Source organism: Phyllosticta capitalensis (assembly GCF_038381095.1).
Source record: "Phyllosticta capitalensis strain CBS 128856 chromosome Unknown BKA78scaffold_5, whole genome shotgun sequence".
NCBI classification, from domain to species: Eukaryota; Fungi; Ascomycota; class Dothideomycetes; order Botryosphaeriales; family Phyllostictaceae; genus Phyllosticta; species Phyllosticta capitalensis.
The window spans coordinates 1,782,480-1,802,975 of NW_027117443.1; the positions used below are offsets into that span (position 1 = coordinate 1,782,480).

Here is a 20,496-nt window from a genome sequence, read left to right on the forward strand (position 1 = left end):
TCACTCATGCCCTGTCACGAAGTGCTTCAATTCAGGACATCACGTCTGTTTTCCGAGTTTGGTTGAATCAATAACAACAATTTGATGCAGGTATCTATGTACTATTCACAGTCTATCGACAATGCGCCTCCAGAAGCCGCGACTTGCCTCGAATAAATCATGATTGGAAAAAGTCGGTAGCCCGAGGCAGCCATCTTTCAAAGAAGCAGCCATTCAATCGGCTCGAGAGAAGGTAAACAGGCGTCAAAGGTCATTACAAAGATGTCTTTGCGGAATGGGGCTCGGAAGAAGTAGAGGTCGTCGTAAAGTCGAAGCTCCATTACGCGTTGATGGAGCATTTCAATCCAAAATGCCTCCAGGTGCGTCAAGGCGGTTCCCATCATAGCCAAAAACTCCTTGCAGAACAGCAAAAACAAAATATGACGAGTCTTTAGTCGACCTGCTCTTTCAATGGCGACATCATCGGACTCCGTGCGCGGGCAGGACTGGCATTTCGGCTCCTAGTCCGGGGGACTGGACCGACTAGTCGGTCTCTGCTGTCCAGTCGTGCCATGAGACCTCCGCGTGCGAGTGGGTTTATGCCAACGCTGTGGGCTTGGGCAGCAACACTGTCAAAATGGCTGGAGCCGAGTTCAAAATTGCTGTTCCGCGGCGTGGCCCAGCCCGAAGTGCGGCCCACTTTGTGCGACGCGTCGCTGCTCGAGTCCGAGTGGTACGGGTTGTCCAAGTCGGCCGAGTCGTTGAGTTCAAAATCGTCAACCGCGCCAGACTCCAAAACGCGCTCGTAAGCTGGACTCGACACTGCACGGTTGAACAATTTGCCTCCAAGACCAAGACCAAGCCCAGGCCTTGCTTGTGGACGCCGTTTCGAAGAGCGGAAGAAGAATTTGCGGGAAATGGCGCGTCGACGGTCACGGCCGCACAAAAAGTACGACACGAGCAGTACAATCAAAATAAACAAAAAGAATCCAGGTATGCGGCGCGAGGAATCCGTGAACAAAGTGTCGTGCCAGTCCAGGTCTTCCTCGAGATCTCCGGGGAGGTTGCTGAATTTGCCGCCAGCATATTGAAAGTCGGAGGGGATGCCTGGCCTGTTGCTGCCGAATCCGACGGCTAGTGAAGAGTTGCCGGAATCGATTTGGCTGGACGCATACATGACCATCTTCCCCAAGGTCCAGCTGACTTCGGTGTCTTCAATCTTGTTGACGGCCTGGAAAGGATCCCGAAATCCCTTTTCTTTTATCTTGTCCAAGACCTCCTTGGTGCCATTGTGGCCGGGCTTGGTCTGTTCCAGTCCTGTGCGCGGGATCCCAATGCCATCATGCAAAACGTTGATGAGCCAAGAGGCCTTGAAGCATACCTCCATGGCGGTCGTTTCATCCACCTTTTTACCCCATTGCTTCTGGTTGATGCCACGAACAATCTGATCCCACGGCTTGCTGCAAAAATCATTCACTCTTTGCTGGTACGTCTTGAAATCGTAGGCCTTGTCCTTGTGTCCCATTTCGAAGATTTCATGGGTCGTGTGCCAGTACTCCGAGACGCCGACAAAGTGGTTCACGTCGAAATCAATTGCCGGGACGTGGACGCCGTGGAGGAGGCATGGAGGATCCGGGCACGGCGCATCCTTGTCGAGAAGCGGGAACGTCTTGCTGAGACATTCGGTGAAATGGCCCGTACCGACCAGGTGCGGCTCCAACCCCTTCGTTTCGTCCGATCCTGGCACAAGCGGCTTGCCGTCGATCGTGATGTCGACGCCTTCTGGTAGACACGGATCCGGGAGCTCTGGGGTGTTCGGGGATGCTTCCAAAAGCGCCTCCACATAGCGTTTCCTCGCCTGATTTACGCCAAACCCAAGCCAAGTCGTCACAAAAACCTTGTACTCCAAACTCTTTCCGTCGAGCGTTCTCATGCGCAAAAGTTGGAGGTCGTCAGCGTGCTTGGCGGCTTCGGTGGCGTTGGGGGCAAAAGCGATTTGTGCGGATGCACCGCCCATGTCGAGGAATCCGTACGTATGGTGGTTCTTGCCGTGATCGTGGTCTGACGGAGAATCGAAACCACCCAGAAGATAGTTGGCTGCTACCCATCCATACAATCCCTCGGTCTCTCCAGAAATGACCTGAATGTGCAAACCGCAATCGGGCAACTGAAACTTGGTGTGTTCGCGGGCGTAGGCGCAAATTTCGTTGAGCACAGCCGCGCGCTGAGTTTCGGGCAACAGACGCATGCCCGCCGTGGCGAGCAGAAAGATTGGCGTGTGCTCGACTTCGGACGGGGGAACAATGGCCAGCGCGTGATCGAGGAGTTCTTGCAAATGTTCTGGACCAACGGCCTCGGGATTCTCGCCGAATGTCGAAATGCCTACACTTGTCAGAGCTGTAAAATCGTGGGGCCGGCTGCTGATTGTAGTACCTGGATGAATCTTGTGGGTCCATTTCTTCTTCGTCTTCAGCTTGGGGAGCTGATGCAGTTCGTCGGGGCTTGCTTCGGCGCGCGCTCGTGCGGGATTGAGCCATCGATAGGTATACACGCGGGTTCCCTTTATCTGTGAGTGCGCAATCGCGGAGACGCAAGAGCTGAGGTACTAACCGACGATCCAGCATCGAGTATGATGCCATATCTCCCTGATAAGAATGTGAGTTGCGGAAGCTAGGCCAGGACGTGGAATGCGGAACATACACTTGCCCATCTGGAAAGCATGCGACGGGGACAAATATTAGTTGACGGTGGCGGATCTAGTTGTAGCGAAGGACCATGGCACCAGGCTCGAAAAAAAGTAAAGATTAAAGGGTTGGGTGGAAGCGACAGGACGCAGGGAGGGATATGTAAAAAGGGCGAGAGCGAGCGACGGGCAAAGGTGTGCTTTGAGGGTTGGAAATGGTTGGACAAAAGGGAAAAGGTAGGTGTGGAGAGAGGAGTGGACCAGGCCTAAATTAGCAAGTTGAGAACAGCCGCAAAGAGTGACGCGCGTGCACTTCTTGGCCGGCCCCGTTGGTCGCTATGCCGACGGCAGTCCACCACCACGACGTCGCTCCGATGCCCAATGACGCAACTTTTATTCTAGTTGCTCGAAATACACCTACTCGCCTGTTGTCATGATCCCCACTGCAGTCGCCTCGCCCTTTTGCTGTCTTTCACTATCAACACGAGCGCAGAAACATCAAGGGGTCGGCGGCGAAACACGGCGAGCTAATTGAAACCAGTCATGGGGTATGCATGCAAGATTAAGCTCCTCATGCACCACCACACCGGTCATCGTGAATTGTTTATTTACTCGAGGAGAAATCTCAAAAACGCCTGTGCTATGGCGATTCCATCGTGAGGGTTACCGGCCCGCTTGCTCGCATCCTCATACAGGGCGTCGTCAAAGATGCCCTGCTTGTGGCGGGCCTCAATGACAAACTTCATCATCCTGTCGTTGAATTCCGGATGGCCCTGCACCGTAATGAGCCGTCCCTTGGCGTACATTGCCTGCGTGCTGCACAACGGCGACTGCCCCAACGCCTCAACCCCCGGCGGATACTCGTAGACAATGTCGCGATGCAGCTGATGGATGTTCTGCTTTTGGTTAGCCTGTCACTCACTCCCTGTCTGTGACCACTTACTATCGACTCCTTTTGGAATATCTCCTTGCCTTTGGCTGTCAGGGAAAACGGCAGCACCGCCAACTCCCACCCCTTATCACTCCTGCCAACCTTGACCCCCATGGCACGTCCGATAATCTGGTGTCCAAAGCAGACGCCAATCAGTCGCACGCGGTCCTGGGCCAGCACCTTTTTGGTAAAGTCGACCAGCTTGAGGATCCACGACTTGTCGTCGAATGAATTATGTTCTGGCCACGATTTATTAGCATCCCCCGGAAGCGAATACAAAATGGAATCGCCACCCACTTGAACCGGATATGAGCACCGCATCCACCTGGTCGAGGTCGGGGTACGAGTCTTCTTTGTCGACCACGTCCCACTTGGACACTTGAATGTCCTTGGACGAAATCACGTCGGGCTGGCCGAGCGCATCGGCCGCCGTCTTGAGCAACCGCTCGAAAATGTCGCCATATTTCCCAAACTGCTCAACCACCTCGGGCAGGGGCGTGTCGGCCTCCAAGACTGCTATTCTGAACGGTGGCTTCATTGTGGCTTCTTGTCCTGCAGCGGACGAAAAGATTGTCAGTTCTGCGGAAGTCTGGGGGTTGAATGTGCGTCCCTGGAGCTGAGTCCGTCTGATGATAAGCGCGACTTGGAGTGGCCCGGCCTGACCGAGGCCGGCGCCTTTGATTCGGCACTTCGGAATACAAAGCTACATGGACAATACAACCACCCACCGCCTGACGAACGACTGGTTCACGCCCTACCAAGACACCTGCGCTGCAGCTAATTTTTAGGCCTCTTCTATGTAAACGAGGCGAACGCTCTTTATGCGACTGACGGCGTGAACGTTATTTTTCCCCTCCTCTTCCTCCTCTCTCAACTCTCTTGAGAGCTGTACAGTACCAAATATGACCCAAGGCAACCCGGACCGTGATAACGGCCCTTCGGAAACTACACCGCTGCTTCCCAGCAGTAGTAATGGCCCTAACACAGAACCCGACCTCGAAAGCCAGCAACACCGTCAGTATCTCAAAAGGTACGCGACTGCGACTGTGCGCAGCGTCACCACCGAAGGCGAGGGCCTGTCTCCCGGTGCTCAGGAGGCCGTCCTCTCAGAGACGACCGACGACCGCCATGAAAGCGACTCTTCGCCGTACCGTGGCGGCGTCAGCGTCACTCAGTTCTGGTTCATCTTCGTCGGCATCTGCTTGACGTACTTTGTAAGTTTGCAATTTGAGGCAAAAAAGAGCAAGGAATTGCGTCATCGGTCGACACCGAGTTCCCAAATAGGCAATATAATGCTGAGACAACACTCAGGTCGCATGTTTCGACAGCACGCTCATGGCATCGAGCCACCCCGTAATTACGTCCTATTTCAATTCGTCAAACGCGGCGTCCTGGCTCTCCACGTCCTTTTTGCTTACGAGCACATCATTTCAACCCCTTTTGGCGAGGTTGTCAGACACCGTTGGACGTCGGCCGGTGTTCCTTTTGATCATGGTTTTGTTTGCAGGCGCGACTCTGGCGTGTTCCCTCGCGCCGACGATTGGAGCCTTCATCGCTGCCCGCGCCTTCGCAGGCCTCGGGGCCGGCGGTGTCTTCGCCATAGGATCCATCCTCACCAACGATCTCGTCCCAATTGAGATTCGTGGGAACTACCAGGCGCTCATCAACCTCTTCTTCGGAATGGGACAGGCCTGTGGAGCTGCATTCGGCGGTTTCCTGTGCGATGCAATCGGCTGGCGGTGGACGTTTGGCGTACAGGTGCCGGCGCAAGCTGTCGTCCTTCTCATCGCGGTAATATGGCTGCCCGGCGACCTGGGGCCGTGTCTAGCTGCGTACTCCGACAAGCGGTGGTGGCAGCATCTGCGTAGTTTCGATATCGGTGGCTCTCTGTTGTTGACCTGCACAGTCGGCGCGCTGATTCTCGCCCTCAATCTCGGCGGCAACGTGCTCCCCTGGACGCACCCCTTGATCCCGGCGTCATTCGCGGTGTCCATACTCGCCGGCTTCCTCCTCCTACGCGTCGAGACCCGCGTCCCACGACCTGTCTTGCCCCTTTCCATGCTCTTCACGGCGCCGCGTGGGCCCCTCGTCTTTTCCAACTTCTTCAGCACCATGGCTAGCAACGCCATCATCTTCAACGCGCCGCTCTACTTCCAAGCCGTCAAGCTGGACTCGCCCTCAGTCAGTGGCTTCCGCATGGCCGCGTCTAGCCTTGCCGTCATGATTTCTGGTGTCGCCTCGGGCTTCCTCATGACGTGGTCACGTCGCATGAAACCCCTCATCACCACCGGGGCGCTCGTCTCGCTCGTCGGCTCCATATGCCTCTCGGCCATGTGGGACGGCATCCCGACGGGGCTCGCCACCGCCTTCCTGGTGCCGGCGTCGACGGGGCTGGGCTTCAGCTTCCCGGCCACCAGCCTCGCCGTCGTGGCCACCAGCGACGAGGCCGACCAGGCCGTCATGACGAGCACGCTCAGCCTCTTCCGTAGCCTGGGGTCGGTGTTTGGCGTCGCCATCAGCTCGCTGCTTGTGCAAAATCTCCTCGGCCATCAGCTCGACGCCCGCGTCTCTAATCCCGGGAAGGCGGATGTCATTCGCCGCGTCACGCGTAGCGTGCGCGCGATTTTTGACCTCGACGCCGTTCACCAGCGCCAGGTCATCCTGTCGTATGAGTATAGCTTGAGGTGGGCGTTTGTGAGCGCCGTGGTGCTTTTTGTGGTTGTGAATGCGCTGGTCTGGCCGATTCGCTTGCCGCGGCTGGGCGAGAGCAAGAAAAGAGCAAGGTCGTAGACTCTTGCGGTAGTGTCGGACATGTTCACGAAAGGAGACGTGCTGGGGTGGAAGAGTTGATTGGGAGGCGGAGGACACTGAAAGACTGGAGAATGACTTGCCGAAACAAGACTCACATTGCATGAGCATGAGCAGGCGTATGTGGTAGACATGGCTACCATATCAATCGAAAAATAATACAAGATAATTAACAATTGAATGCAAAATAGAAAGCAGCATTGGTGCAAAAATCTTCAACGAACGTGGTCGTAGTTTGTGAACTTGCCCACTTATCACTGCTGATTGTCATAGTGGGTGACGAAAGATACTACTAATTCCGGCCATCTCTATCGCCAAGTCAGAACACGTAGAGACATGGAGTCTTCAAGCGCTTGATGCCTTGAACATGGAGAGAATTCTACCCCTAAATGGATAGCCACAAGGAGCCTTCAAGCGCTTGCCGCACTTGGGGCAATTGTGCTACGCAAGGATGGGGGCAAGGCTTGACAGGAGCATCCTCGTCGTAGCCAAGCTGAAGGACATCATGTCGGGCTATGTACATACCTGGTCCGAAATCTGAACCGCCCCTCCAGTCTACAATAACAGACGCCGTCTTCAGGCAGTTCGTGGACGACGACTTTGGCGGAGCACCTACGGTGGCCAAGCTGATTAATTTCTTGCACGTCCACTACTTCCCTCGCATCGAATGGGTGAAGTTGACCCTGAACCTGCTCTTTACGACCACCATCAAGATGCTTGGTTTCAAGAACTTGAACAAAGGCCTGCGACCATCGGCAGACAAGGTAAGAGCGTTTAGACGAGCTGCAGGAAGCCAAAGTTGTGTGACGACTTGAAACGTTTGACGTCGACTCCGGATTCTGCACTCTTGAAATATTGCGTGGACTACCCGAACAAAAGCGAGTGCTCAGACAATAAGCCAATCCGAGTCTTTTCCATCACGACTGAAGCACCTTTGTACAATGCACCATTTGGGCACATGTCAACACCTCTCGAGGAGCCAGCTTCTAGGATTTATTCGAAATCTTTCCGCGTCACGCCTCCTGCGGAAGCCACATTGTGTCGAAAAGTCCCGGTCGTCGCGATGGATGGGAAGGTGTCAGCGCGTCGGCCCAAAGTCCACCCGGACCGGTTTACCATTGCATTCACACCTTCCCATGAGGATGAATGTCATAGAACGAGTTTGTCACAGCGAGTCGCGAAAGAAACGGCGACTCCAAAGCGGTGTGGGGTGCTTGAATGCTCCCGGCAGCCATCCTTTTTAAGAGCTCAAATGCCCAAGTCTTTAGGGGCCAAGGTGTTTGATCACTCCCTGTGTAAACATATCTTTGACTTTAAACTCGCCCAGTGATGGAAGTTTGACAAGATGACTAGAAGGAGCATACGAGCACCCCCGCTCCGAAGCTGCGGTTTCTTTTATGGCGCTTGATATCTTTTATAATCCGGTGTGTTGTTGATGGGTAGATTCCGTGACATGTCCTTCTATTGTGCGACAGCCTGACCAGAGCAGTGCCGTACGTACCTACGGCAGACGAGCCATTTCTGTAAACTGACGGCCGTAACAAATGAGAAAGACAACGGATCGTGAGATGTACTGAACAAGGCGTAGTTGGAGCACAAGTCGCTCTCCACCGTTGTCGACAGAGTAAACGATAGACAGGGAGCCACCCATCAACCGCGAGCCAGTCTCTACTCCGCAGCACAGTGGGTGATGAGAAAAAAAAAAAAAATCACAAATCCAAGAATCCCCATCGCCAAGTCAGAAGACGTAGAGATGAGGAGTGTTCAAGCGCTTGATGCTTTCAACACGGAGAGAACTTGCTCTCTTGATGGGTCGCCATACAAGCGCCTGAATATGCGACCACTTGAAGCTGAGCCTAGGTTGAATTTGTTTCGTCGCCTGCTGTGGCATTCCAAGCCCCAACTTGCTCGAGCTGACCAAACCCAAGTGATCGAGCTGAGCGCCTAGCCTACCTACTGCTGCCTCACCTGCGCATCAGCAATCAGCCTCACGAATATCTTCTCTATGCGCGGTCTTATTTCGAGCACAGCATTCAGCTCGACTCGGCTTGCCCAGCTGTCACGGCGGCCATATGTCCTGACTCACAGCGGTCGGTCGTCGAGGCCTGAGGGAGCGGGCTCGAAACGCGCAGACGCGAGGCGCAAGAGCTGGCAAAGTTGATGGGCTGAACGTACGCCCTGAGGGACAGGCGCGGTATGGAGAAGCGAGGTAGACATCTCAAGGGGGAAAGAGGGCTTGGGGATCCACGGCTGGGCTCTGATGTGCTCCCAGGTGGATTTCAGTCTACCTGCTGCTGTGGTGGATATCAGTAAGCTGTTGGATCGGTACTCTGTGACGCGGCCAGAAGGATGAAAAGGGTGCGAGCGCTCTGTTGGTTGGGGGAGGGCAAGGGAGGTTGGTTGGTTGGTTGATAACCGTACTCCTCGCCTAGCAGAGGGAGCCTTGGGCGGCGGCGATGCGAGGCTGTTGGTAGACCACACGTGCAGAGGGCTTTTTCTTCGTGTCGATGCCTTGTTGGTCTTTCTGAGTTCGGCAGAGGAAATTGGCCACTGAAAGCACTGAAGCAAGACAGCCTCAACAAGGTTGAAAATTCAATGTTCGCGGTTGAATGGAGGAAAGGGAGGGGGCAGTGCAAGCGCACGCTCGCCCTTTGATTCCACAACAGGTTGATACTTAGGATAACAGATAAACTGTCTCGAGGGATGTGATGCTTTGTTGATGCTGTGGGGGCGGTGCAGGCGCACGAACACAGGTTCTGGTCCACACAGTCTGTGTTGTCCGTGGAGAAGGGGGCAGTGAAGCAAGACAGACAGAAGAGCGGTCAATGGCGTCATGTCACCGCGGAAGTGGAAAGTCCTGAACAATGGTCAACAACGCTCGATGGAGACAAACGATGCCTCGCTCAGCACAGCCTCTTGGTAGTTTCAAATCTCACATGTGACGTGCTCGTCCCACGGAAAAGTAAAAGAAACCATCCTTCCTGCCCAGTCGGGAACGAGAAAAAAGCTACTGGACGAAGCTTAGCCTCCCTTTGCGAGGCCAAGCCGGGGAGTAGAAATCAAAAAAGGGAGAATGGCGTCTGAAACGGGAAGTCTGCTTCCCGTGCTCTGCGTCCGCCCTGGACGTATCGGGAAGCGCCATGACGGTAAGTATCGACGTCAACTCAATTGCGAGGTCGGCGCAAGGGCGGTAGGAATGAAGACTTTGGAGAGAGGCTGTGCAAACTGGACTTGGACCGCCAGGTCGGGTTGGAGCAGGAGATGGAGCCAAATCTTGCGTGATACGGCTTGAAATGCGTGAGAGTTGAAGCTGTCAAAGCAAGCCGGGAACCTGGGTTTCTGGTGTTTTGGAGACGCAAAAGGAAGAATCTAAAGATGGAACTCTTCATCGGCTGAAGTTCTAATGGGACATGATGCAGGTAGGTGTTGCCTTCTTCGGCATATCCGAGGAGTTGACGTCCGACTCCCGAGTACAACAGGAGCGTATAGCGAAGAAACGAGGGGTAAGGGGTAACTTGATGTCTGAAGGCGCGACTCACCTGTGCAACGGAACAAACCTACCGTGACGTGCCACCATCCTTTGCAAGTAATCAAGACCGGACGATTGGTTTGCTGCTGCGCCGCCACCGGTGAATCTCGTCTCGCCTCGCGCAAACAGCGCTTTGTTCGTTAGCGCCTGGTGTTCAAAGTCATCATGCAAGCAGGCCCAATGGAAAAATGCGCACACTCAATCAACAGTCAGCTTCTCCCACCGTGTCGACTTACATGCCGTTTTTGCACCACGGCACGCAGAGTCTAAGCCTCCACAAATGCCAGCGCCATGGCCGAACCAGATGCCACGCCCGTGATTGTCGCGCGCAGCAGCAGCAGCTGCTGCTGCTGTGCCCTTGACTCTACATTCCCGCCCCACATGATGGCGGCACGTCATTGCGCGACACGTCCCGCGCTGACGCTGCAGATAGATGGTCTCGACAGCGTGCTTTGTATCTGGACATGATTGGTTTGTTGCGCTCGTGATGGGCTCTTGGTGTCAAGGCCTTGTGAGAAAAGAGCTACACCAACCGGCAAAAGTTGCGATGCGGCCTTTTCTCCTTGGAGACAGAGTGCATTGGCACCAAGACGGGCCAAGAAGCGTAGAAGCTGCAGCCGGGCCCCTAGCCAGGGGCAGCATTTCAACAGGACCAACGCGACGGAAGCGGATCAGATATTAGGCCGGCACGAGGCGGGTAGATTGCTTGCGACAGGTCTGGCACATGGCTCATGCAGGGAGGTGCATAGGGGCGAGAGGAAGATTTTGGGTGTTGGGCTTCAGTTGAAGCCGCATTCGACACATGGGACGCAAGGAATGGACAGCTCGGAGGCCAAGGAGGCGAGGTTGGCCGTCCTCGGGTAGTGCTCCGCACCTCGCAGACGGCGTTGCTGCGGGCCGGCGAAACAAGATGCCTCGACTCGGAGGAGGGCTCGAGAGTTTGATTATTCGTTACACGTTTGGCTTGTTTTTTGCCGCCTTCAGGCGGCGAGATGCTTGGAGAATGAGGCGGAGCCGAGTGTGGCGTTGAGAGATGTTGTCGGTCAAAGGAGAAAGAAATGGTACTTGTTGCAAGTACCGGTGAGGGCAGCTACTGGTAGTGTGCCTGAGCTCACGAGGTGCCGTCATGCAGCAAATGTTTGGGCAAGGATAAGGAGAAGACCTCTTTTGTTTCGAGAGGGATGAACGAGGCAGTGCAGCAGCAACGCTAGCTGGAGAATGCTCTAGTGTCGCGTGGGAAGGGGTGGTTACTCTAGAGCCGTAGAGGATGACCGGAACCGTTGAGCCATGGCCGGCGACGACCGGTGGGGTGACGGCGGCAAGTTCAAACGGCGTGGCATCGACGGCGAGGGCGACCCCTTGAGCAGCTGAGTGGAATGGTGTTGAGAAGCTCTGCTTATCAAGTTGGCTCTGGTGGATGCGACTGAGGCTCAACAGGTGTGGCGGTCGCGGTCGTGGCGCAGTAGATGCTACCTAGCAAAGTACTTCCAGATGATTGGCGGTTATCGTCATTGAGTGATTACCGATTACCCCTTCGCCCTCCAAGGCGGCGTACGGTGCCTTGGCGAGCGAGACTGAAGAGTCGGCAGAGGATCCGGGCCGGGGAGATTTCCCGAGTTGTCTGTGGACCGGCGGGTAAGTCGAGAGCGAATCAAGCGGCTTTTTATCGTGGTGCATTGCTGACAGAGTCTTTTGGTGGTGTTCATTGTCGAGTTCCGGTTGTTTGTGCCAATTGAACCGTGACAGGACTTCGTGGTGTTGAGCAGGGATTCGGGCGGCAGGACCAGGCTTGTTCTGGAATAGCGCCGAGTGTGGCTATGCTCTTGGCCCAGGTCGCTCTTTCCTTGCGGTGGTCTCACGCCCCTAGCTCTTGCCAACAAACGCTCGTAGGTCTTCGCCGGCCCTGTCAATTCTGCAACCTCCCCATTGGCGCCTGTCGCTACGGTAGCGCTCATCTTCTGCGTCTTCAGGCTTTCTCCTTCTTCATCAACGTCGCTCGTCCGACACTCTCCCTTCCAGTCTTCAGCCACAGATGAATTTGACCATCCATCTTCAAATCGACATTATAGTGCCTCACTAATCGCGCCTTCCTCAAAGCTCAGCCTCGCTCTGTGTTCCATCCATCTTTGCCTCCAGTCTTCCTACTACCAGGCTGCTCTGCTCTTCACCGAAATCCTCCAGCTTCACCACATCGCCTCCACGGTGCTCTTTTGCGCGTTCCCCGTAAGTTCTTCCGCCCGTATCTCCCCCACCGCAGCACTGCCCTCTCACCCCGGTCCGTCATTTGTCTACAGCTCAAGACAAGGTCCTTGGCCTGGGCGCCTTCGGCGAGGCGAGCCCTCTTGGACCACCGAAGCGCCAAATGTCTCCCGCCTTCGAATGCTTGACTCTTCTAACGCGTCTTGGTCTTTGCACAGCCCGCTTCGCCGCCCTCAACAACATCAACATCCCATTGTTCCCTACCTAGGTATATCTCTCGTGATACCCGGCATGCTAAGATCAGCAACGTAAACCCTCAGCCTCGGAATCAAATCCTACCACGAAACCTCAGGCCTTCGCCCTCAGCCCTGAAACAGGCTCCAGCTTCGCCATGTCAGATCGAAGCAGATCTGGCGAGGGTAGACATACCCCTTCGCCGGGTCCTCTCCGTCGCCAACGTGCTCCTACCATCACCATCGACACCTCTGCTGTCAACAATGATATGGGAAGCAACGCTGTTCCTCTAAATAATATGTCCGACGGCGCCTCGAGAACCGAAGAAACATCGCCCAACTCAAAGTCGTCGCCCACTGATCCCCTAGTCGCGACCACCTCTTTCGACAGTAACGGGGACAGGCCGACTTCTCCCCACAACATCTCTTCGCCCACCCAGAAATGGGGAACAGACCCCAATTCCTTCCTGGCCGTCCCAGGCCCTCGTTCACGGGGAAACTCGGTCGACTCGCAGGCCGACGCAGCTAGTAACTCCGAGACGTATGTCAACACGTCGCCAACCTTGCCCGACGCGCGGGCCAAGACTCTCGGTGGTCACGACGAGATTCTCAACGATCAAGACGCGTTGACTCCGGACCCTGGAACTGAACACCTATTTCACGTCGAGGACAACAAATTCGCCTTCACCCCGGGACAGCTGGGCAAGCTGTACAACCCAAAGAGCTTGGGTGCTTTTCACGCACTCGGAGGATTGGCTGGTCTGGAAAAAGGCCTGCGAACAGACCGAAAGACTGGTCTGAGTGTGGACGAACAGACATTGGATGGCGCCGTCACCTTTGACGAAGCGACTGCACCGCAGGCGCACCCCACGAAAAAGGATCTCGAACGACCCAGCACCTCGGACTCTGAGAAGAGTGGCATGAAGCCAGGCGCGTACACCGACAGAGTACGCGTATTTTCCGACAACAGGCTCCCTGAGAAAAAGGCCAAGAGCATCTGGGAGTTGGCGTGGATGGCCTACAACGACAAGGTTCTGATCTTGTTGACTGTGGCTGCCGTCATTTCCCTCGCTCTCGGTCTTTACGAAACCTTTGGTAGTAAACATGAGGACGGGGAGCCCAAAGTCGAATGGGTCGAGGGTGTTGCCATCATGGTTGCCATTCTCATCGTTGTGGTCGTGGGTGCACTGAACGACTGGCAAAAAGAACGCCAATTCGTCAAACTCAACCGCAAAAAGTCAGATCGCCTCGTCAAGGTCATTCGATCAGGCAGAACCAAGGAAATTTCGGTCTACGATGTCCTCGTTGGAGACGTCATGCTCCTGGAACCGGGTGACATGGTTCCTGTTGACGGCATCTTCATCGGCGGGCACAATGTCAAGTGCGACGAATCCTCGGCTACCGGAGAATCTGATCTCCTCAAGAAGACGGCTGCCGACGACGTCTACTCCGCAATGGAAGAGGGGCGAAATGTCAAAAAGATGGACCCCTTCATCCTGTCCGGCGCCAAGGTCGCAGAAGGCGTAGGCTCCTTTTTGGTGACTGCCACCGGTGTTCATTCGAGCTACGGCAAGACCATGATGGCTCTGCGCGAGGACAGCGAAGTGACCCCACTCCAGTCCAAGCTCAACGTCCTCGCCGAGTACATTGCCAAACTCGGAGGTGGCTCTGCGTTGCTCTTGTTCATCGTGCTCTTTATCGAATTCCTGGTCAAACTCCGAAACAACGATGCCTCCCCCAGCGAAAAGGGCCAACAGTTTCTCGATATCCTCATTGTCGCCATCACCGTCGTCGTTGTCGCGGTACCCGAAGGTCTTCCGCTCGCAGTCACGTTGGCCCTGGCGTTTGCAACAACTCGAATGCTCAAGGACAACAACTTGGTTCGACTGCTGCGGTCCTGTGAAACCATGGGAAACGCCACGACCGTCTGCTCCGACAAGACTGGAACACTGACGCAGAACAAAATGACAGTGGTAGCAGGATCCTTGGGAACCGCCTTTAGGTTTGGCGACCGCCGAGCCGTTGCTGCAGACAAGGGCCAATCAAACTCCATGGACCAAGGCGACGACGTCTCTCCCTCTGAATTCGCTTCCAACCTTGGCCCTGGCGTCAAGCAACTCTTTGAGCAATCCATCGTCGTCAACTCGACCGCCTTTGAGGGTACTGAAGATGGCAAGCCTGCCTTCATAGGATCCAAGACGGAAACTGCTTTGCTCAACTTTGCCCGCGACTTTCTGGGCATGGGCAGCGTCAGCACTGAACGGTCAAACGCAAACATCGTGCAGCTTTTTCCTTTCGACTCGGGACGCAAGTGCATGGCGGCTGTGGTCAAGATGGACGACGGCAGATACAGGATGTACGTCAAGGGTGCCTCGGAGATTATGCTTTCAAAAGCTACCGACATCGTGGACGCTACCAAGGAGCTCTCTATCCGCCCCATGACGAATGAGATCCGCGAGACGACGACACACCTCATCGAAACCTACGCCTCCCGTTCTCTGCGCACCATCGCCTTTCTGTACAAGGACTTTGAATCGTGGCCACCCAAGGGCGCTCGGGCTCTGGAAGACGACGCATCTCAGGCCAACTTTGACGATGTCAACAAGAACATGACGTTTCTCGGACTGGTCGGCATCCAGGACCCCCTTCGCGACGGCGTTCGCGAAGCTGTCAAGGACTGTCAAAAGGCTGGCGTTTTCGTTCGCATGGTCACTGGAGACAACGTTCTGACGGCCAAGGCCATTGCTGAAGACTGCGGCATCCTGGTTGCTGGCGGATTGGTCATGGAAGGCCCCAAATTCCGGAAGCTTAGCAGGCGCCAAATGGACCAGGTTATTCCCAAGCTCTGCGTTCTCGCTCGCTCGAGTCCCGAGGACAAGAGGATTCTTGTCAAGCGGTTGAAGGAGCTCGGCGAGACGGTTGCCGTCACTGGTGACGGCACCAACGACGTGCCTGCGTTGAAGACTGCTGACATTGGCTTCTCGATGGGTATCGCTGGAACCGAAGTCGCCAAAGAAGCATCGGCAATCATTCTCATGGACGACAACTTTTCTTCGATTGTCAAGGCTCTCCTGTGGGGTCGTGCCGTCAACGATGCCGTCAAGAAGTTCTTGCAGTTCCAACTTACCGTCAACATCACGGCTGTCCTCTTGACCTTCGTCTCGGCTGTTTCCAGCTCCGACCAATCCTCGGTCCTGACTGCCGTGCAGCTCTTGTGGGTTAACTTGATCATGGACACTCTCGCTGCTTTGGCTCTCGCGACGGATCCCCCAAGCCCAAGCATGTTGGACCGCAAGCCTGATCCCAAGTCTGCTCCGCTCATTACGGTCACCATGTGGAAGATGATCATCGGCCAGGCCATCTACCAGCTCGTCGTCACTTTTATCCTCTACTTTGCCGGAGAAAAGATCTTGTCGTACGAGAGCGCGCGCGAGCAAGACCAGATGAGCACACTTGTTTTCAACACGTTTGTCTGGATGCAAATCTTCAACCAGATCAACAACAGGCGTCTTGACAACCGGTTCAACATCTTCGAAGGCATCCACCGCAACTACTTCTTCATCTTCATCAACCTCGTCATGATCGGCGGCCAGACGATGATCATCTTCGTCGGTGGTGCCGCCTTCTCTGTGAAGCGGTTGAATGGTGCCCAGTGGGGATACTCGATCGTCCTCGGCGCCCTGTCGATCCCTGTCGGTGCCGTCATCAGATGCGTCCCCGACGAGTTCCTTCGCCGCTGCATTCCGGATCGATTCAAGCGCAAGCCGACGCCGGATCTCGTTGTCTCGGATGAATTTGAGTGGAACCAGAGTCTTCTCGAGATTCGCGAGGAGCTGGCCTTCATCAAGAAAATTCGCGGTGGCCGTCTCAGCGCTCTCAAGTTCAAGCTCCAGCACCCCCGCGAGGCCTTTTCCCTCTCCCGAAGCAGTCACTCTCTGCCCCAAACGCCCCAAAACGAGCGCAGTGACAACGAGGGCGGGTCTCCTGCGCCACCTACTCCCAGCACACGCAGCCGGGGACGTTCACGGTCCAACTCGGCTTTTGGTCCAGCTGCGGCGATGGCTGGTATCGTTGCGGGTAGTATCGCGGGTTGGTCGCCGATTGAACGCCGCGATGGCGAGAACGACGTTTCCTTCAACCGCGTCCGCTCTAAGTCAGACGTCGAGGCGCAAGAGGGCATGGACCTCCACCCGTCGACGAGGCCGGAAGACCCCGTCATCGTCAGGGACCCGGACAGGATCACGTACCCGCCGAGCCAGAGCAACGATACGACGCCAGCCTTTGGGCTAGGACCTTTCGGAGGCCAACCAAAGATTGATACGGATGACGACCAGAACAAGGACACGAAGCCCTAGACTTGAACATACGGGACTAGAGGAGCGCATGGCGGAGTCGGCGCATGACGCGGTCGGTGCGAGAAGGGGTTCTCCATGGCTGCGATGATGAGGTGTTTTCTGGAGTTTCTGGTTCGCGGATTCAACCCGTGATGGTCATTTCGAGACGCGCAAGGTTCCTCGTCGGTTCGACCAGAGGCGGGCCACTTGGATAATGTATATAGAAGGTTCGGCATGCGGTCGGCACTCTGCGGGTTTAATTTTTTTCATGCTTGATCCCTTTTCCGTCTCTTTTCGTTTTTGCTCGCTGCGCGCTCGCTTCTTTCCATCGTGGTTTGAATTGCAATAATGTACAAAGGGTGTACTTTGCACGCGCGTTACAAATGTTTTTATACCCCCTCCTCTTTGACCAAGCGAGCGCGTTCAGCCTTTTGGCAACGGTGCGGCGTGGCGTGGTGGGTCGGCGGTGGTAGATGAGAAGCGCATCATGTGGACGGTGAGGTGTCGGTGGTGGTCATTACCAAGTCGAATAGGTGTAGTAAAAGCATATGGTAATCGAGAGTATCCAGAACTGGCAACGGGATGTCTTGATGTGATGAGTTGATTGTGAGTTGAGTGTGTCGATTGAAATGGAGTGGTCGTGATCCAGATGAAGCGGCAAGCAGGTCGGATATAAGAAGCGCAGGTGAGTCGAGCAAAGGCAGGGCAAGGCAGGGCAGGGCGAACAGGCAGGTTTGCAGGTCACCAGGCAGACGTCGTTAAAGAAAAAGACATCAACAGCGAGGCCTGCTGCTGTATTTGTACTCGTTTCTAAAAATACTTTTCTGCAATCAAGAGAGACAGGACAAGATGAGCAAGAATGTTATTCCCGTCAATCTCCCATATCTTCTGCGTCGGCCGGGGCAGGTGACTGCTGCGCTGTGGACCTGCCGCGTGCCGTCAAACCCGTCAACCGTCGACCCGGGAGGGCTGCCGGGGAAATTGATAGCGATGTGCCAAGAGCTGCCGCTCGAGGCCAAGCCTTTTTGTTTGGGTGCGTCGTAAGTCGTGAGCCCCGAAGAGGTGTGAGGCTGATGGTTGGTGATGCGGTACGAAGAGATGAGGGATATTGGTGAGGGTTCATGGTGTGCTGGTGTTTTGGGGTTTTGACGTTTGAAAGACTCGTGGAGGACAACTCCGCTGTGACTTGCATCTCGCTCTCAGCCCTACGTCCCAGCGCGCAGAGAGCTTGCGGGCAGGACCCTGGCTCGGCGACTCCGGCGGGCGCTAGCCCAACCTAAACTCCAACGCCCCCCAGTCGGACAAACACCACGTCACCTAGCTGCTGCACCAGGCTTCTTCTTGCTTCGGTGCTCTCTGTGAATTGCTACTCTCACTGCTCCACCCTTCTCACTGCCGCTTCATCCGACTCCAGTCTCCGCTTCTCCACACACGGATTCGTTGATTGATTGATTGACAGCGGAAACTGTACCTCTGCACCATGCCGCTCGACCCCTCTACTCTGACGGCGTTTGAAAACGCTGCTGCTGGACAGTATGTGCTCCCTTACTCTGCTCAAACGCTTTTCCCCTTTTCTCCCCCGCGTTTTCCCCACACTCTCTCTAACATCTCCACTAGCGATGGCGTCCTCTCTGACCCCACCGGCGCCCTCGTCATCAAGCCATGCACGGCGCAGGAAATCGCTTTCTACGAATCGGCCACCGCCTCCCACCCTCGCTTCGCACAGTACATGCCAACATTCATGGGCACGCTGCAATTAAACAAAGGAGACGAGGCCAAGGAGCTGGCCGCCGCAGTCTCTGAACAACCCGCCGCAACAGGCACCGCCGCAACTCTCGCCTCCAACGACCCGGGCCCACTCAAAGGCAAGAAGCTCGACACAGACACCAGCATCGTGCTCGAAAACGCCGCGGCCGGCTTTGCGCGGCCAAACGTGCTGGACCTGAAGCTGGGAGCGCGCCTCTGGGACGACGGCACCGCCGAAGCCAAGCGGGCAAGGCTCGACAAGGTGGCAGCCGAGACGACGAGCTCGAGCCTGGGCTTCCGCATCGCGGGCATGCGCGTGTGGCAGGGCGAAGGGCAGAGCAAGACGGAGGAGGAGCTGTCGGCGGTTGACCCCGAGTCGGGCTACAAGACCTTCAACAAGATGTACGGCCGCACCTTCAGCGCAGACAATGTGGCCACGGGCTTCCGCGAGTATCTGCTCGTGCCGTCGGCCGGCGTCACGCCCGCTTCCGCCCGCAAGTCCGTCAATCGCTTCCTCGCCGACGTCCGCGGCGTCCAGGCCATGCTAGAGGCCGAGGAGTCGCGCATGTACTCGGCCAGCCTGCTGTTCGTGTACGAAGGCGACCCCGCCGCGGCGCGGAGCGCCGAAGAAAAGCTCGCGGCAAAAGAGCGCGCCGAGCTTGACGCCCTGCAGGGTGCCACGTCGACGGGCGCCAACGCGTGGAACGAGGAGGACGATGACGAGGTCGAGGTCGAGGTGGAAGTCGACGCCGACGGCAAGATGCGCCTGGTGGGCAAAGACGGGGCCGTCGTCGAGGGCGGCGTCGACGATGGCCAAGACGTCCAGATGGACGATGGTGAGGATGAAGACGAGGAGCCCAAGCTCGCTTCGGTCAAGCTGATTGACTTTGCTCATGCGTCGTGGACCCCTGGACAGGGACCCGACGAGAATGCGCTGAGGGGCGTCCGGGCCATTGTCAATGTGTTGGAGGAGCTGGAGAAGGAGTTGGCCGGGAAAGAGTAGGGGGCTAACGAAGGAAGGATCAAGACAGTGTTAAGAGTAGCCGTCGCACTCTTTTCCTGTCGGTTTCCCCCAATTCCTCTGCCGAGTCCCTTTTCACTTCTTTCCTTGTCGCTAAACGTGCTGCACCATCTCCTCGCTGAAACGATATACCCTACTTAGATTGATGCAAGTTGCAACGGAAAGAAATGCGCTGAAGACCGGTCGGTTTCATTACGTCTGTGGTTCAATTTTTTCTTTGCACATCTTCACCACCTCATTCCGTGTCCTGCGGCAACTCCCTCGTCCTTCCTTCTTGTTTAACAGACGGGAAATATGCCTCGTCTCGAGTTGAAAGGTCGGACGAACGGACAAGAGCAGTGCATAAAATCCAATATTTGGATCAGCCCCCAAGCAAACCTTTTGGACGGGACCGGTCACTGCTAGGTACCAGTCATCTCATGACAAAAGGCGAGAGATAGAGAAGGAAGGAAAAATCTCTCATCACTCTAGCCAACGGCCTCGAGGATAAACAGACGACTACAAAAGTAAGCAGGCCTGCGATTGGACGGGCCCGCTGCCGCAGTAGCCAACAGACGATTCGCCCGCTCTCCGGACCGGACCGGCGGGGACCAGGACGGCCACAAACCGGTTTCGGTGTTGGATGCTTCGTCGCCTGCTGCTTGCTGCCCATCACCATTCACCACCGTCCTGGGTATGTACGTCGTCGCCTCGCCGTCGGTAGCAGTACAGGTCGAGCACAGCCCGTGCCTGCCTACCTATCATCCGCATGACGGCTGCGGACCACGGGATGGACACGCACCCGACCACCCGCGTTGCGTCGACCAGTCGACTCAATATCAACGTCCAGTCCTCCGTCGATGACGCTGCTGACGGACGGACCGTCCCCGTGCAGCCAATTGCACACCCCGCGTTTCGCATCAGCAGAGACGGCGCTCGACCGGTTGGACACCTAGGCACATCTCGTCTGGTGCGTGCGTGCGAGCGAGACATGACCTCAGGCTCGGGTTGGAGGTAATAAATCGGCCCCGTCGCGTCGAGGTACGTACCGGTT

General features: G+C 55.9%; 5 protein-coding genes across 5 annotated transcripts; 3 read left to right on the forward strand and 2 right to left on the reverse strand.

Moving 5' to 3' along the window:
* Window positions 1–46: 46 nt before the first annotated feature.
* On the reverse strand, window positions 47–2,811 carry BKA78DRAFT_138772 (putative nucleoside diphosphatase). Its single transcript, XM_066882718.1, has 4 exons — window positions 2,680–2,811; window positions 2,590–2,624; window positions 2,413–2,539; window positions 47–2,361 (listed from the first exon to the last, which is right to left on the reverse strand). Exons 1-4 carry the CDS (start codon window positions 2,687–2,689, stop codon window positions 431–433), a joined length of 2,103 nt encoding a protein of 700 aa, XP_066744538.1. The 5' UTR covers window positions 2,690–2,811; the 3' UTR covers window positions 47–430.
* Window positions 2,812–3,270: 459 nt separating this feature from the next.
* On the reverse strand, window positions 3,271–4,131 carry BKA78DRAFT_251078 (glutamine amidotransferase-like protein class-I; the record flags this gene model as incomplete). The annotated part of the gene is made up of 3 exons (XM_066884623.1): window positions 3,271–3,558; window positions 3,606–3,832; window positions 3,891–4,131. The coding sequence occupies 3 exons, from the start codon at window positions 4,129–4,131 to the stop codon at window positions 3,271–3,273; spliced, it is 756 nt and encodes a 251-aa protein (XP_066744539.1).
* Window positions 4,132–4,495: 364 nt separating this feature from the next.
* On the forward strand, window positions 4,496–6,383 carry BKA78DRAFT_331578 (major facilitator superfamily domain-containing protein; the record flags this gene model as incomplete). The annotated part of the gene is made up of 2 exons (XM_066889890.1): window positions 4,496–4,807; window positions 4,905–6,383. 2 exons carry the CDS (start codon window positions 4,496–4,498, stop codon window positions 6,381–6,383), a joined length of 1,791 nt encoding a protein of 596 aa, XP_066744540.1.
* Window positions 6,384–12,520: 6,137 nt separating this feature from the next.
* On the forward strand, window positions 12,521–16,717 carry BKA78DRAFT_251203 (calcium transporting P-type ATPase-like protein; the record flags this gene model as incomplete). Its single annotated transcript, XM_066884633.1, has 1 exon — window positions 12,521–16,717. The coding sequence occupies one exon, from the start codon at window positions 12,521–12,523 to the stop codon at window positions 16,715–16,717; it is 4,197 nt and encodes a 1,398-aa protein (XP_066744541.1).
* A 1,459-nt stretch (window positions 16,718–18,176) lies between these two features.
* Window positions 18,177–19,445, forward strand: BKA78DRAFT_352969 (inositol polyphosphate kinase-domain-containing protein; the record flags this gene model as incomplete). Its single annotated transcript, XM_066891462.1, has 2 exons — window positions 18,177–18,229; window positions 18,314–19,445. 2 exons carry the CDS (start codon window positions 18,177–18,179, stop codon window positions 19,443–19,445), a joined length of 1,185 nt encoding a protein of 394 aa, XP_066744542.1.
* Window positions 19,446–20,496: the final 1,051 nt, after the last annotated feature.

What these genes read in the sequence shown, in the direction of transcription:
- BKA78DRAFT_138772 (XM_066882718.1), bottom strand. An exon ending in TACTCGATGCTGGATCGTCG is followed by an intron (nt 2,540 to 2,589) that starts GTTAGTACCTCA and finishes TCACAGATAAAG; the next exon opens with GGAACCCGCGTGTATACCTA. An exon ending in GACCCACAAGATTCATCCAG is followed by an intron (nt 2,362 to 2,412) that starts GTACTACAATCA and finishes TGACAAGTGTAG; the next exon opens with GCATTTCGACATTCGGCGAG.